We start from the raw sequence: 12,991 nt of genomic DNA, 5'->3' as shown, positions 1-12,991 counted from the left end.
GGAAGGAAGGAAGACTAAACCTAAATCTGAATGAGTGAATTTTTATCTTCTTGTTCTAATAATCAAAAATAGACTTTTGTTTGCTCAGGGGTGAGAATGAAAAGTCTGACCTTTGAACTCTGCAGTGCTGGGGTTGATGTGCATCCTCTTCTGGCATTCCCCACAGCTCATCAGGAAGCGGGTCACAGCCTCGCGGGGAAGGAAAGCGTATGTCTCTGCAATCTGGCAACCACAGAAGGAGAGAGAAATGGGGGTTAAGGAGACGGGATGAGAGGATGGAGGGGATTAGAGGCATCTTTGTGGGGAATGTTGTCGATCTAAGCTGAAGGGCATAGATGGCTGTAATATTTGATTTTAATATTTGATTTTATTTGATTTATTTGATTGTCTGAACATTTGCATCCCATGTCACAGCAGAACCGATTAGCCTATGCTGTCCTATGCCTGACCTTTTTTTACACATCCCCTCTCTGTCCCTTTCCTGCTGCAGCTGTTTTGTGTACGACCTTCATGAACACACAGAGCTGGGGTGGGGGAGAAAGAGAGCAGAAGCAGGAGGCTCATCAGGGACGCCTGGTTCCCCTGATCCCGCCTCAGGCTGCGCAGAGGGAAAAGGCCACCCAGAGAACAAACACATGCACTTCCCAGAATGCCACAGCCCAAGACAGCCCTCCCTTCCCAGTGTGGCTGTGCTGGACTCACAGGGATGGCCGTGCTATAAGACCTGACAGCCGTTCTCTCCAGGGTAGAGGATGAGGAAAAGAGATGAACCCCAAATCCTGAACATACACACAAACACACACACACACTCTCTCTCTCTTTCTCTTAGTACATTCATCACCTTGGTTTTAAAACACGTGATGAAATAATTTGTCTTTTCTCAGATGTTTGTAACACATATTGATATTATCCCTCACACACAGAACAAGCATATCAGTTCCGCACAAATCTAGTCCTTCCACAGACAGTCCTTACATCCAAACCTGTACACTGATAGTTGCTTAGTTTAAACAGCCTGTCTAAAACATGATAAATTACCACAGCTACATGATATCACCACAAGAGGGCAGAGTTCATAGACAAGACAGTGGGTCAAAGGGACAAGCCTTGAATTTGTAATATCTCATAGCAGAGGTGTTGATTCCTGTCTGTCTGCACTGACCCCATATTTCCTTAAATTTGTCACATCCTTGAAAATCACCAGCTTTATATCTAGCCCAAATCATAACTAATTTCAGCCAAGATTGCAGATTTAAATCATTTTAAAAACTCAGACATACACAGTGTCTCCAGAGCATTTAAACTCCCAAACATAATTACATTAAAGCAAGCCTTTCTAAAACAGCTAGTCTTTTCCTTTAGCATCTCTGGCCAGAGGTGGAGTTGTGGTAAACAACCTATCAGCGTCAGTCACGGCTGATTACAGCAAATCAAAGCCTGTCCGACCACAGCAAATCACACCAATCACAGAGCATCTCTCCCAGTCACACCTCATTTTACAAGTCAAAGCCAATCAACAGACGTTAAGGGCAATAAGATAGCGGATAGTGTCAGGGATGGACAGTTGAACGGGTCTCTGTGGGACTTGGCATGCCAAATGTCAAAAACAGGCCTATCAGGTGGCTAATAGTTTTAATTAGGTGATTAGCAAAGAGCTTGATGGGGGCGGAAACCTGACACCTGCTTTCACACACTGTGAGATTATAGCTCAGAGACTACTGAACATTTTCACGGGTATATTTTTTGGCATTTCTCCATATGACTGTAGTAGCAATGAAAAACTAATCCTCAATCAGCAGATACAAGATGACTAAATAAATTACATACATATCCGTGTGTATGTTACAGCAAGCATACTGAATAAGTATACACACACATGCACATACACACGTCATCTTCCAAACTGTACTCCAGATGTTGTGTTTATTTGCTCTTTATGCTGCTACATTTACAATCTGCTACATGTGGTTTACAATCTGAAATAATTTGCACAGTTTTCCTCAGCTTTTGCATGGTTATGCCAATTAGTACATCCTCATTATGCTTCTGTACTGTGTAGTTTATACTCCGTGTTTGTGTTATTAATCCGGTTGATCTGCTTATTTACTGTATTGTGCTGCATTCATCACACATTTTTGCACTCTATATTTGGTTCCATGCTCCTGTAATGTGTTATGTGTTACGCCATCGTCCTGGAGGAACAACATTTCATCTGTATGCATGTACATGGATGGGATGACAATACAAATGACAATACAAACCTACTTTATATATATATATATATATATATATATATATATATATATATATATATATATATGTTAAACTTTGACAAGAAAAAGAAGTTGGGGTATTAAATATATTACTATCAGGCAACATATAGTTTCAGGTTTACAAAAAACAGTGAAGGAAGTGACATGTTAATTTAGCATTTAGATCTTAGGAAGGATATCAATAGCTGTTTGAGGTTAAACCCAGGTTAAAACCCAACTTAAGTTAAAGGCGCACATTCTATGACGGTGAAGCCCATGCATTTGTGTGATATGTGAGCAAAAAACAGAAGAAAAAAAACTATTCTTCAGGTGTCTGAGAATGTCGCAGGACAGTGATCAGATTTTCAGCAAAAACAGTCCATCTGCAACTACATAAAGAGGCATATTATAGTAGACTTGAAGTGCATTCACCCCTAATTACAAACTCTAATTGCACATTTAAGATTTAAATAGAGCAAAAACAATAGGCACAACTGCTCTACAGAGATGTGGAAAAGAGTGATCTGGTCAGATGAGTCATCCTTCACTGTATTCTCAACATGAGGGTGAGTCCATGTGTGGTGTACACCAGGAGAACAATAGAGTCCTGAATGCTTGCCCTTTCAGTAAGGGGTTCTGTTATGCTGTGGGGTTTACTGGTTCCCTTAGAGGAAAGTGCCACAGCAAATCAATACAGTCTTTCTGACTGATCACCTTTATTCGATGATGGAACATTTCTATCATGATGGGAGTGGTCTCTTCCGGGATGACCCCACCCCCATCCACAGAGCATGAGTTCTCAATGAATGGTTTGATGAGTAAAAAATAATCTATAATGAAAATAGTATATAGTACAAAATAATCTATGTAAAATAATCTGCGAGATTTTAAACAGTTGTGTTAGACAGCACTCTATACCACCATCATCAAAACATCTATTGAGGGAATATGTTTTGGAAGAATGGTGTTAATACCTCTAGTACAGTTCCAAAGACTTGTACAATCTTTGGCACTTTGATGCAGTTTCTGTGGATCATGGTGGCTCAGCACCTTACAAACTCTGTATACTGATTTTTCTTTTAATTAGTCACAAGTCTGTTATACATTTATGTTATTACATAGAAATGAGATGAGATGAGATGAAAAGTAAGTGCATTAATATGGTCCTCAGTTTCTCTCACTTCACTACTGTCCTCTTTGGGCATTTCATAGGCTGTGTGCGAGAGAGAGAGGGAGAGAGGGAGAGAGGGCAGGTGGAGAGAGGTACTGAAAAGATAATAGAGCTAAGCCAATCACTATGAGCCATGCAAATGCAATAATGTCATTTAATAGTTTTAAACTAATTAGATCACACACACATAGCCATATTATCCAAAACTGAAAAACTATTCTCAGCTAAAATGAGAATGTTGTGAGAACTGGTTAAGGGACATATTTAACACAATTCTCTATAATCACGAAATTGAGAGAATTATTTAGTCAATACTATAAATTTTTCTGTATATTGTATATTATACTGTATATTTTTCTCATTTGTAAGTCATACTGTAACTATAATTGGGTGTCTAAATCACCAAACACAAACCGAAATTTGCCTTCAGTTTCAATTCCATATATGAAAAGCAAAATGCGTTGTCACTTACTGTAAATTACTACCATTCTTTCATTTGAAAAGTTATTTTAATAACTTTTTACTTTTTTATTTTTTAGCCTATATGCCAAAATAAATAACAACAGACCAAGAGTTGTGATTTCGGCCCCTATCTTGCTTTGTGTCTCCTGTGTTCTTCAGTGTGAGTTAGTGTTAGAAACTGTGGAGCTCTACTTTACCGCTTTGTAGGTCTTTTTCTGGCCAGCATGTTTGGGTGCTCTTCCTGGATCTGCGCCCATCTCCACATGCATGGCGTAGATGATGTCAAAGAAATCCTCCACCACTGCAACGCGCTTCAGAGAACTGTCCTGCGACTGTCCGCCATCAGAGCACTGTAGATGAAAGATGAAGACAGACGACAAATGGGGACATTAGCTTCTTCATAAGGATGAATATGGATGCTGCTAAGACCTGAAGGAAAATATCCTGCACACAACTTATTTCCTTGCACAATCCACAGGTAATTTTAATAGAAAGTCCTATTTTAAGTGCTAGACTAAATACTGTACATTTATTATATGCCAAATAATTGCAGAGTTGTTTAGCAGATACAAACAGAAACAACCAAACAGGTTTGATATACGTTTCTGTTTATATATCATCATGTTTATGTAGTATCATGACTTGGGAATCTGCTCCCTAGGAGCAGTAGATTTTGACAAACAGAACAATATAAGGTGGCATGCTTTGTAAAAAATTTATTGCACAGATATTAATCTCTATGCAGAAATGCCAGTATGACTTTGGATTTCTTTATGGCCTTAATCACAATAGACCCTAAATTTGAGATGCTAACCCTGAGATACTGAACTAATATAACAATTAGTGGTGTTTTACTGTAAGTATCTGAGAATAAAAATGACTAGGTACTGCATCAGTGAATCAGTGATGAATTCCCCGAGCATATCCCTGAGTCAAACTTCATCTCTTACACAAAGGCCTTGAGAAGAGGGGTTGCTGAACTATGCAATCCACTCAGACAGGAGACAAAGAGAGTGAGTGAGAGGAGTCTGGTTTTGAATGCTTTTCCTATTGCATTTTAAAAATAACACCGTTGTGTGCCACACTCACCCATTGCTCCACCTCCTGCCACAGACCCCCTTTAAATACTTGCTTTCCATCCTCCTGACCCCGTTGCTATGGCAACTGTCGGCACTCTTTCAGGCAGGTGTGTGGGGCAGCAGGTCATGTGATGCCTGCTGAAACTCTGATTGCTACAACAAGCGCCTGGCACCTCCGTCCCACACGGGCCACATCGTCACCTGCTTGCTCTTCTGTTTTGTTTTTTTTTTTCTCATGTTCATGCTTCCTTTGTTTTCATCCTTTGATTCCTCAGCTCACATTTTTGTCCCATAACCTTTTGCAGTTTAATTCATCACTGTGTATTTACTTTGAGGCCTCAAATAATTGACACTTGCCCCACATCCATCTTTTTTATGCTTTTAAGTAATTTGTGTGCTGTCCTTTGAACCATGTGCACAGTACAATGTACAGTATCTCAGACATACAAGAAATATATTATTTCAACGCTTCGAGAATGGTAGATGCTTACTTGGAGGAAGGATACCTGTGCGCCTGTGTGTTACATTTCTTTTTTTGAGAGACTTGCAGCAGGTGTGTGTGATTATCTGGTGTAAGGGGAAACATGGAGTGCAGTTTCTTTCTTTCTTTCTTTCTTTCTTCCTTCTTTCCATCCTTCCCTCATCCCACTAGACACCTTTGTTCTTTCTCACTCTCCTCCTGCTTCATTCCTCTCTACCAGATATTTCTTCCCCTCTTTGCTTGCTACTCTCTATCCACCTTTCTCTTTATCTGTCCCAGTACCTCTTCCCTCTCTTTCACTCTCTTGCTCCTCTCTCCCAAGTGCCAGGTAATGAACGTTCCTATGGCAACTAAAACCAGTGCGCAGAGTGGGTTCGCTTTAATCCGGCCTTCTCTAGTTGTCCTCCTGTGCATGTGCTTTTACTCCGAATAATAATTATCACCTTTATTACGTTCTTATCAGTGAAAATATGTATGATTGCCCATGGCTTTAACACAGTATTCAGCACAGCAGGACAAAATGTAATGTACATATGTCATGGGGTTATGGGGTCCCATCCTGGTTTAGTGCTCATTTGCTCTCTTTCACTCTCTTGCGCTTATTCTTTCCCTCCCTCTCTCTCTCTCTATCTCGGCTACAAGAAACTGTTTCAGAAATAACCCCTCTAGGACATGATGTGATACAGACTTCTGTTCCTTTGAAAAGAAAACCATAGCTTTAGCTACAGGCAAGGAGTGTGTGTGTGTGTGTGTGTGTGTGTGTGTGTGTTTCAGCCCTAAGCTCTGACTTCTTCTGTCCTACAAACATCCCCATCTCAACTTAATTCCTCCATTCCAGTTGCCTAAACACACACACAAACACACACACACACACACACAAACACACACACACACACACACCTGTTTCCTCAATCTAAGGACACATCAGTATGAGAGTGAAAGGCTATGAGAGTGTGGGTGATGAAACTAGGCCAGGGAGGTTGACACCTCGAGTTCATGCCTGACACAACCAATGCTAACCTGATCTTAAACTAAGGCCCACTATACAAACACATACTGTTTAAACCAAGGCTAAGTGACATGCTGATTTTGGTACAGGATTTTCTAATAGTTTAATAGGGCGTAATATTAGATTGCATGCTAATATGTATCATCAGGGGCAGTATTTCAAATTGTAGTAGATATTTCAAAAGCTAAACTATGCGTATCAAAAGAATTCACAATTCTCAAAGAAAACACAATTCAAAAGTGTTTTCACCCTCCTACACAATATTACCTCCTTCTTTAGAAGCAGAGCATTATTTGTCAGTGCCTTGAATACATATGGGTGCCGTCATTTTCCCTAGCATGGTAAATAACCCATGGCTGCAGCATGTGTCCCAGGGCCTATCCTGGAGTTTATAATAATCTGGCTATGAGCACAAGCAGAGATACGGGCTAGCTGAACAGGCAGTATCACAAGAAATGATCTACACACGGTGCTCAGACTCAAAGGTTATTATTTCTGTGTCATAGAACTGCATGTGTGTATGGATGTTTAATCATTAAACTGCAGTATAGTGGCACATGGTACATGGGAGAATGTGTATGTGTGTCTGCGTCTCAGAGGATAAGCAGCTGCTTTAGTGGGCCAGTGAGTGTGTGGTTTCGTCATTGTCACATCACTTTAAAGAAGCCCCATGAAATGTCAGCAGCAGCAATCAGCATTTCCGTGCTAAAGCTCTCTCGCTTCTTCCTTGTTCCCAGCTCTCTCTGTCTCTGTCTCTGTCTGTCTGTCTCTCTCTCTCTCTCCTTCTCTCTCATGCTTTCGTCCCTCATCCCTCTTCCCACCACTCGCCTTTTAAACCCTGCTTTCTCCAGATGTGCCATATTATTCATCCCTTCTATCCCCTAGCCTGCTCTCTATACCTCATATTCTTTTTTCTCCATTTCTCTCTCTCTCTCTCATTCTCCCTGTCCTGCTCCAAACAGCTCTGTTGCTAGGATACTGGTGGAGCTGATTGGGCAAGCGGCCGCCTCCGACCCTCCTCCCCCCTCTGGCAGTCTCACACATGTACACACACAGTGCACTGACTTGCTGAACAGTCCTACACACAGGGGTAACAGAGACAGGGGCCACAGTGAGGAAGCAGCTGGGTCACACTCACTCACACACATACACGCACACACAGACACACACACACACACACACACACACACGTTTGTCTTACTATCCTTGTGAGGAACTTCCATTATTAATGCAGCTAATTAATCTAACCCTAACTCTAACCCTAACCTTAACCTCAGCAACCAAAAGGAAACATTTTAGCTCTTTTAGTTTTCAAAATAAAATGTTCCTATCCTTGTGGGGACATTTGGTCCCTGCCAAGATATAATGCACACAATCACACACAGGACACTGAAAGAAGACGCCTGGCTAATATTTAAGGCGAAAAGGGCAAAACATTTCATGCTGAGAGGACATGAAAGCAGCAAAGCATCCCAGCATGGAAAAATACTCAGCTCTAGTATCTGTCTTGACAGTAATAGAAACCTTATGCAAAAAACGTTCTCAACACACAACACATCATATGAAATCACAAAGCAATTCAGGCATTATCAAAGAAACATGCACTACAGTCACACACAAAACAAATCCAATAGTTAATAAAAGGCTACATAACACTTAATAAATCCTAATACACTTTTTCACCCTAAGCTCTATTTTCTGCATCTGTAGTGTATGTGAAATTAGCGTGAACAATAATTTCCCCATAATGAGAAAAGTACACAATACCTGTTTACTAAAAACACTTTCATAATGGAAGTCTAAGAGTTGTTGTTAAATTCTGTCAATAAATGTCTATGCGAAACATATTTTTTTGTAAAACGCTTTTATAAATTCCTTCATCAAAGGTGTCTGTAACTGAAGCTCTAAATCTTTAGAATTTGTTCTTTCAGATAGTGCTTTTTCGGTGGGCAGAATTCATGGTTATGACTTTCTAACATGGTTGTGTGGGACTGTAATAAGACATTCTCTCTCTTTATGGTTAGAAGTTACTGGTTATTGTTTTGACACCACATTCTATAGATGGGTATTTGAAATGTCTTTTGATTGGCCAAACAAACGCTCACAGTCTTCCATTATAAGTGTATCCATTCTTTTCTCAGTATAGAGAAGTATGTCATATGTACTAATCTGAAAATGCTGAAGTGATCCTTAAACCATACTGCCGTATACTTGCCAACTCTTTATTTTTTCCAAAAAGATTTTGTTGAACCATCCAGAGCTGTAACATTTGCATTTGCAATGACTGGAACATTATAAGATTTGCCAGGAATGATCATATAAACTAACACATCATATGTCCCATATATTAATACCAGCTGCAGTCACAATGCAGTTTGTAGTCTTTTTATTAACTTCAAAAAGTAATGCCCAAAACATGAATCATTGCATGCTTAGACATCAGTAATTCAATTTGTTTTCTTGTGTGAGTCATAACATACAACATCCAACCGCAGGCGCTTGGTTGAAGCAGGTGGGAATGAATCAGAGAGGGAGCTGACAGGTATGTAATGTATGTTTGAAGAAGGTGCTGGGTTACGACGTGTGAAGCAGATGTGTTGGGGAGTGGGACTGAATTCAGCGCTGCATTCTGATTATCTCATTGCAAATATAGCAACAGGTCACCTCTTAAAGTCCAATCTTCCCTAGTCAGCCTATCAGCAAGGAAATGGAGCAAAATTGAAAAGCCCTCCTGTCCACAGTGGGAAGCGGAGAAAGCGAGAGGCAGGGAAAGATGAGTGTAAACTGGTTTTTTTTCTTTTCCTCTCCTCCCCTATCCTCGGGTCTCCTCCCTCCTCCCTTTCCCTGTTAGTTCATAAAGCCCCTTCATTAAATCCACATTACGCCTCTGTCTCTCTCACTCACTGTCTCTGTTGTCCCTCCCATTTCCTCGTCTCTCTATAGCCCTCTTTTATTATTCCCCTCCTCTCTGCCTCTCTCTCTTTCTCTATCCCCATGTAAAATGTTTAGATATTGTGGATATCACAAACTCACAGGACCCTTGACTCCACCCGTAACTAACATATTTCCCATGCCCCATATTACTGTCTTCATTTCATTCTAGTGAAGATTATCATTATCACAGCAACACTCACACTCACATTCCGCCACCTACTATCGCTTTGTTCCCTACTGTCATTATCATCTTACTGTAACACTCATCTTCAGGGGCAATTAAGCTTTTTTTAACCACTTAATCACAACGGACCTACTGGTGGAGCTAGACTTGCATTCCTCGCTCATAAATACATAAAAAAACTACATTAGCTTCACTGTAGTTAACTGAATAAAAAGTGCTGATTCTAAAGGGTTAATGGTACTGTATTGTTATATATGTTATGTATATTGTCTTGTTACGTGTAAGAGATAATGCCCAACAAAGTATTCTGAAATAATAAAATAACAGACATATCAAAGGTGGAAAAACTCACAACATGAGTGGTGTATTGATATTCCTAGATATCAGGACACTTCAGTTGACTTTATCTTGTTTATAGTGGTTACAAAAAGTCTACACACCCCTGTTAAAATTGCAGGTTTTTGCAAACCAAGCTAAGCTAAATCACATCAGATCTTTTTCCACCTTGAATGTGATATAGAAACCAGCAAAATTTAAGTGAAAAAAATAGGAACATTTTGGGGAAAAAAGAAAGAAAAATAATGCAATAACCTGGTTGCGAAAGTGTCCCTTTTATAATTTGGCATGTGACTGTGCTTAGAATTAAGCAATCACATTCAAACTCTTGTTCAAAAGTTATCATACAGCTGTCATCAGTGAAGTGATTCTGATCAACCCCAAATAAAGTTCAGCTGCTTCTGTAGGATTTTCTTGGTTTCATCCGACTGCTGAAGTCATGGTCTTCAAAGAGCTTGCAAAGCATGTACAGGATCTCATTGTCGAAAGGTCAGGAGATGGGTACAAAGAGTTTCCAAAACATTATATGTACCACGGAACACCATGAAAGCCATCATCAACAAGTGGAGAAAACGGGGCACCACAGTGACATTACCAAGAACAGGACGTCCATCCAAAATTGATCAAAGGACAAGATGAAAACATATCAGGAACATAACATATCAGCTGCCAAGAGATCTACAGCAACATTGAAAGAGCTGCAGGAATAACTGGCAAGTACTGGTCACTCCCTGCATGTGACAACAATCTCTCATATTCTTCACATATCTGGGCTATGGGGTAGGGTGGACTGATGTGACCAACACAGAACCTTCTGGACACAAAAACAAGACAGCTCATCACCCTAAGAGAGCCATACCCGTAGATAGGCATGGTAGTGGCAGCAACATGCTATGGACTGTTTCTCTTCAGTTGGGACTGGGGCTCTAGTCAAGATTGAGGGAATCATTGATAGTGCAAAATATCTATTTTGGCACAAAACCTGCAGGTCTCTGTTAGACAGCTGACGATGAACAAATATTTCACCTGCCAGCATGATAATGACCCAAAGCACAAATCCAAGTCAACAAAGGAATGGCTTCAGTAGAAGATGATCAACATTTTGGAATGGTCCAGTCAGAGTCCAGACCTAAAGCCTAGCAAAAACCTGTGGAATGACTTGAAGAGGGCCCTCGCAATTTGATAGATCTGCAGCATTTTTGCAAGGAGAAGTGGAATACAATTACCAAATCAAGATGTGCTTGGTCTTACCCAAAAAAGCCTGAGTGCTGTTTTACAAGCAAAGGTGCTTTTACAAAGCATTGGGTAAGGGGTGTGCAACCATATGCAACCAGGTTATTGTAAGTTTTTTCTTTTTTTCCCTAAAAAATTCTATTTGTTTTTCACTTGAAACAAATAGAATCTTTTATCTTCAGTAACTGCTTTATCATGGTCAGGGTTCTGGTGGATCCAGAGACTATGCCAGGTGCAAAGCAGGAATAAACCCTGCATTCACACCCAGGGACAATAAAGCAGTAAAGGAAGGTGGGAGAAAACTGGAGAACAAGAAGAGCAGGCAAAAGTCCACACAGACAGTATCCCGAGCTCAGGATTGAACCCTGGAGCTGTGAGGAGTCAAAGCTACCCTTTTATGCCACCATACCACCCTTTGTATATGCTTTGCTTACTCATAAATATATGAAATGTCATTAAAAATAATTTTAGTGTTCTACACACACAGCTTAACATTATCTAACTGATGCTAACATATATCTGCCACCCATTCCTCCCAGGATACTTGCTGAACAAATGAATATATGTTAAATTACACTTTTATTTTTCTTCGTAACGGCGAAAGTAAACCTGTCTAGCCCAAACTGTTATCACAACTCATTGTCAAAGTTACATGCTAGCATCAATTTACATTTTATATTTTGCACCAGCTCTACTTTAGCGGTATCCCGATATAAGGAATTACTAAACATCTAGAAGCCAATCAGAAAGTATTTTCTATGGCCATGCTATAAGGTGCATACCAATATATAAATTCATGAAAATGCAAAAATCTCTGTTAATTAATCATAAAAGAGTTTTTTTGGCATTTGTTGTCTGTATCCGTCTTTGTAATGTTAACAGCACATGCTGAGATGTTAGCACTCTGGTCCTGGTGTCATGGAATAATTGCAGGGGGAACGGACAATCAGAGAGACAGACAGGTCCACAACGCTAATGAGAGACTGCAGAGGCTAATTATACACAGAGGACGATGAGGGAGAGATGGAGAGACAGGAGAGAGAGAGAGCCATGGGGGTAGGAAGGGTAGCAAGGGAGTGAGACACTCTTTTGTCCCACTGCAGCACACTCCCAGAATAGCGAAGAAGACATTGAGAAGGTTTTTATTTCTTTTCTGTCTTTGTCTTGCACATAAACACACACAGGCTGATCTGCTCAGCATGATCAACCACAAGCTGGCAATTGGAACTGGGACTGTGTGTTTGATAATCGGTGTAGGTGCACATATGGAAGCAAGTCTCGGTGTGCGTGTTTTTGGTGTGTGTGGGGGGGTGGGGGGGTATTTGTGTATGTGGAGCAGAGCGCCTTCTCTCTCTGGCAGGGGGGAGGCCCTGGAGCCAGTTAAAAATGGTGTTAATTTCTCCTCCTATGGGAGACAAGAACTGTCTCTCCATGGCAACAGAGATAGGGTGCTGAAGGGAGGAAAACCAGAGCAGCGACCCTCTCGCAGTACCACTCTCTCTCTCTCTCTCTCTCTCTCTGACACACACACACACAGGACTTAAAGACAGAAATGTATCCAGCATCCACATACACAGGAATGGAGTCTCAGCGTACAGTCATTAATAAATATTCAGAAACGCACATATTTATGAGTCAGCGCATGGAAAAGCAAAATACAATATGGCATCCTCAAGTAAAAAAACGTATAGAGACACACAAACACGTACAAAATAAAGTGGCCGTATTCAAGGACAGATATGCACCTTGGATGGCACATTCTCTTGTTCTTCCACCCACACGAGCACAGTTTCCTCTTCCATTCTGGAAGTATAGGCATTGAAAGAACACTTGCTTGGCAAATTGAGGAG

General features: G+C 40.6%; 1 protein-coding gene across 1 annotated transcript in view; it reads right to left on the bottom strand.

Moving 5' to 3' along the window:
- Window positions 1–12,991, bottom strand: part of nol4la (nucleolar protein 4-like a) — a 44,470-nt gene that overhangs the window by 22,061 nt on the left and 9,418 nt on the right. The window contains exons 2-3 of the mRNA XM_026925300.3: window positions 4,083–4,235; window positions 111–222 (exon numbers count right to left, since the gene is read on the bottom strand). Of these exons, the coding sequence (XP_026781101.1) occupies window positions 111–222; window positions 4,083–4,235 (265 nt within the window). The remainder of the gene's footprint in view (window positions 1–110; window positions 223–4,082; window positions 4,236–12,991) is intronic.

This window comes from Pangasianodon hypophthalmus, chromosome 8 (assembly GCF_027358585.1).
Source record: "Pangasianodon hypophthalmus isolate fPanHyp1 chromosome 8, fPanHyp1.pri, whole genome shotgun sequence".
Taxonomy (NCBI): Eukaryota; Metazoa; Chordata; class Actinopteri; order Siluriformes; family Pangasiidae; genus Pangasianodon; species Pangasianodon hypophthalmus.
The sequence above is the reverse complement of the archived record's forward strand: the minus strand, read 5'-3'. Positions and strand labels throughout refer to the sequence as shown.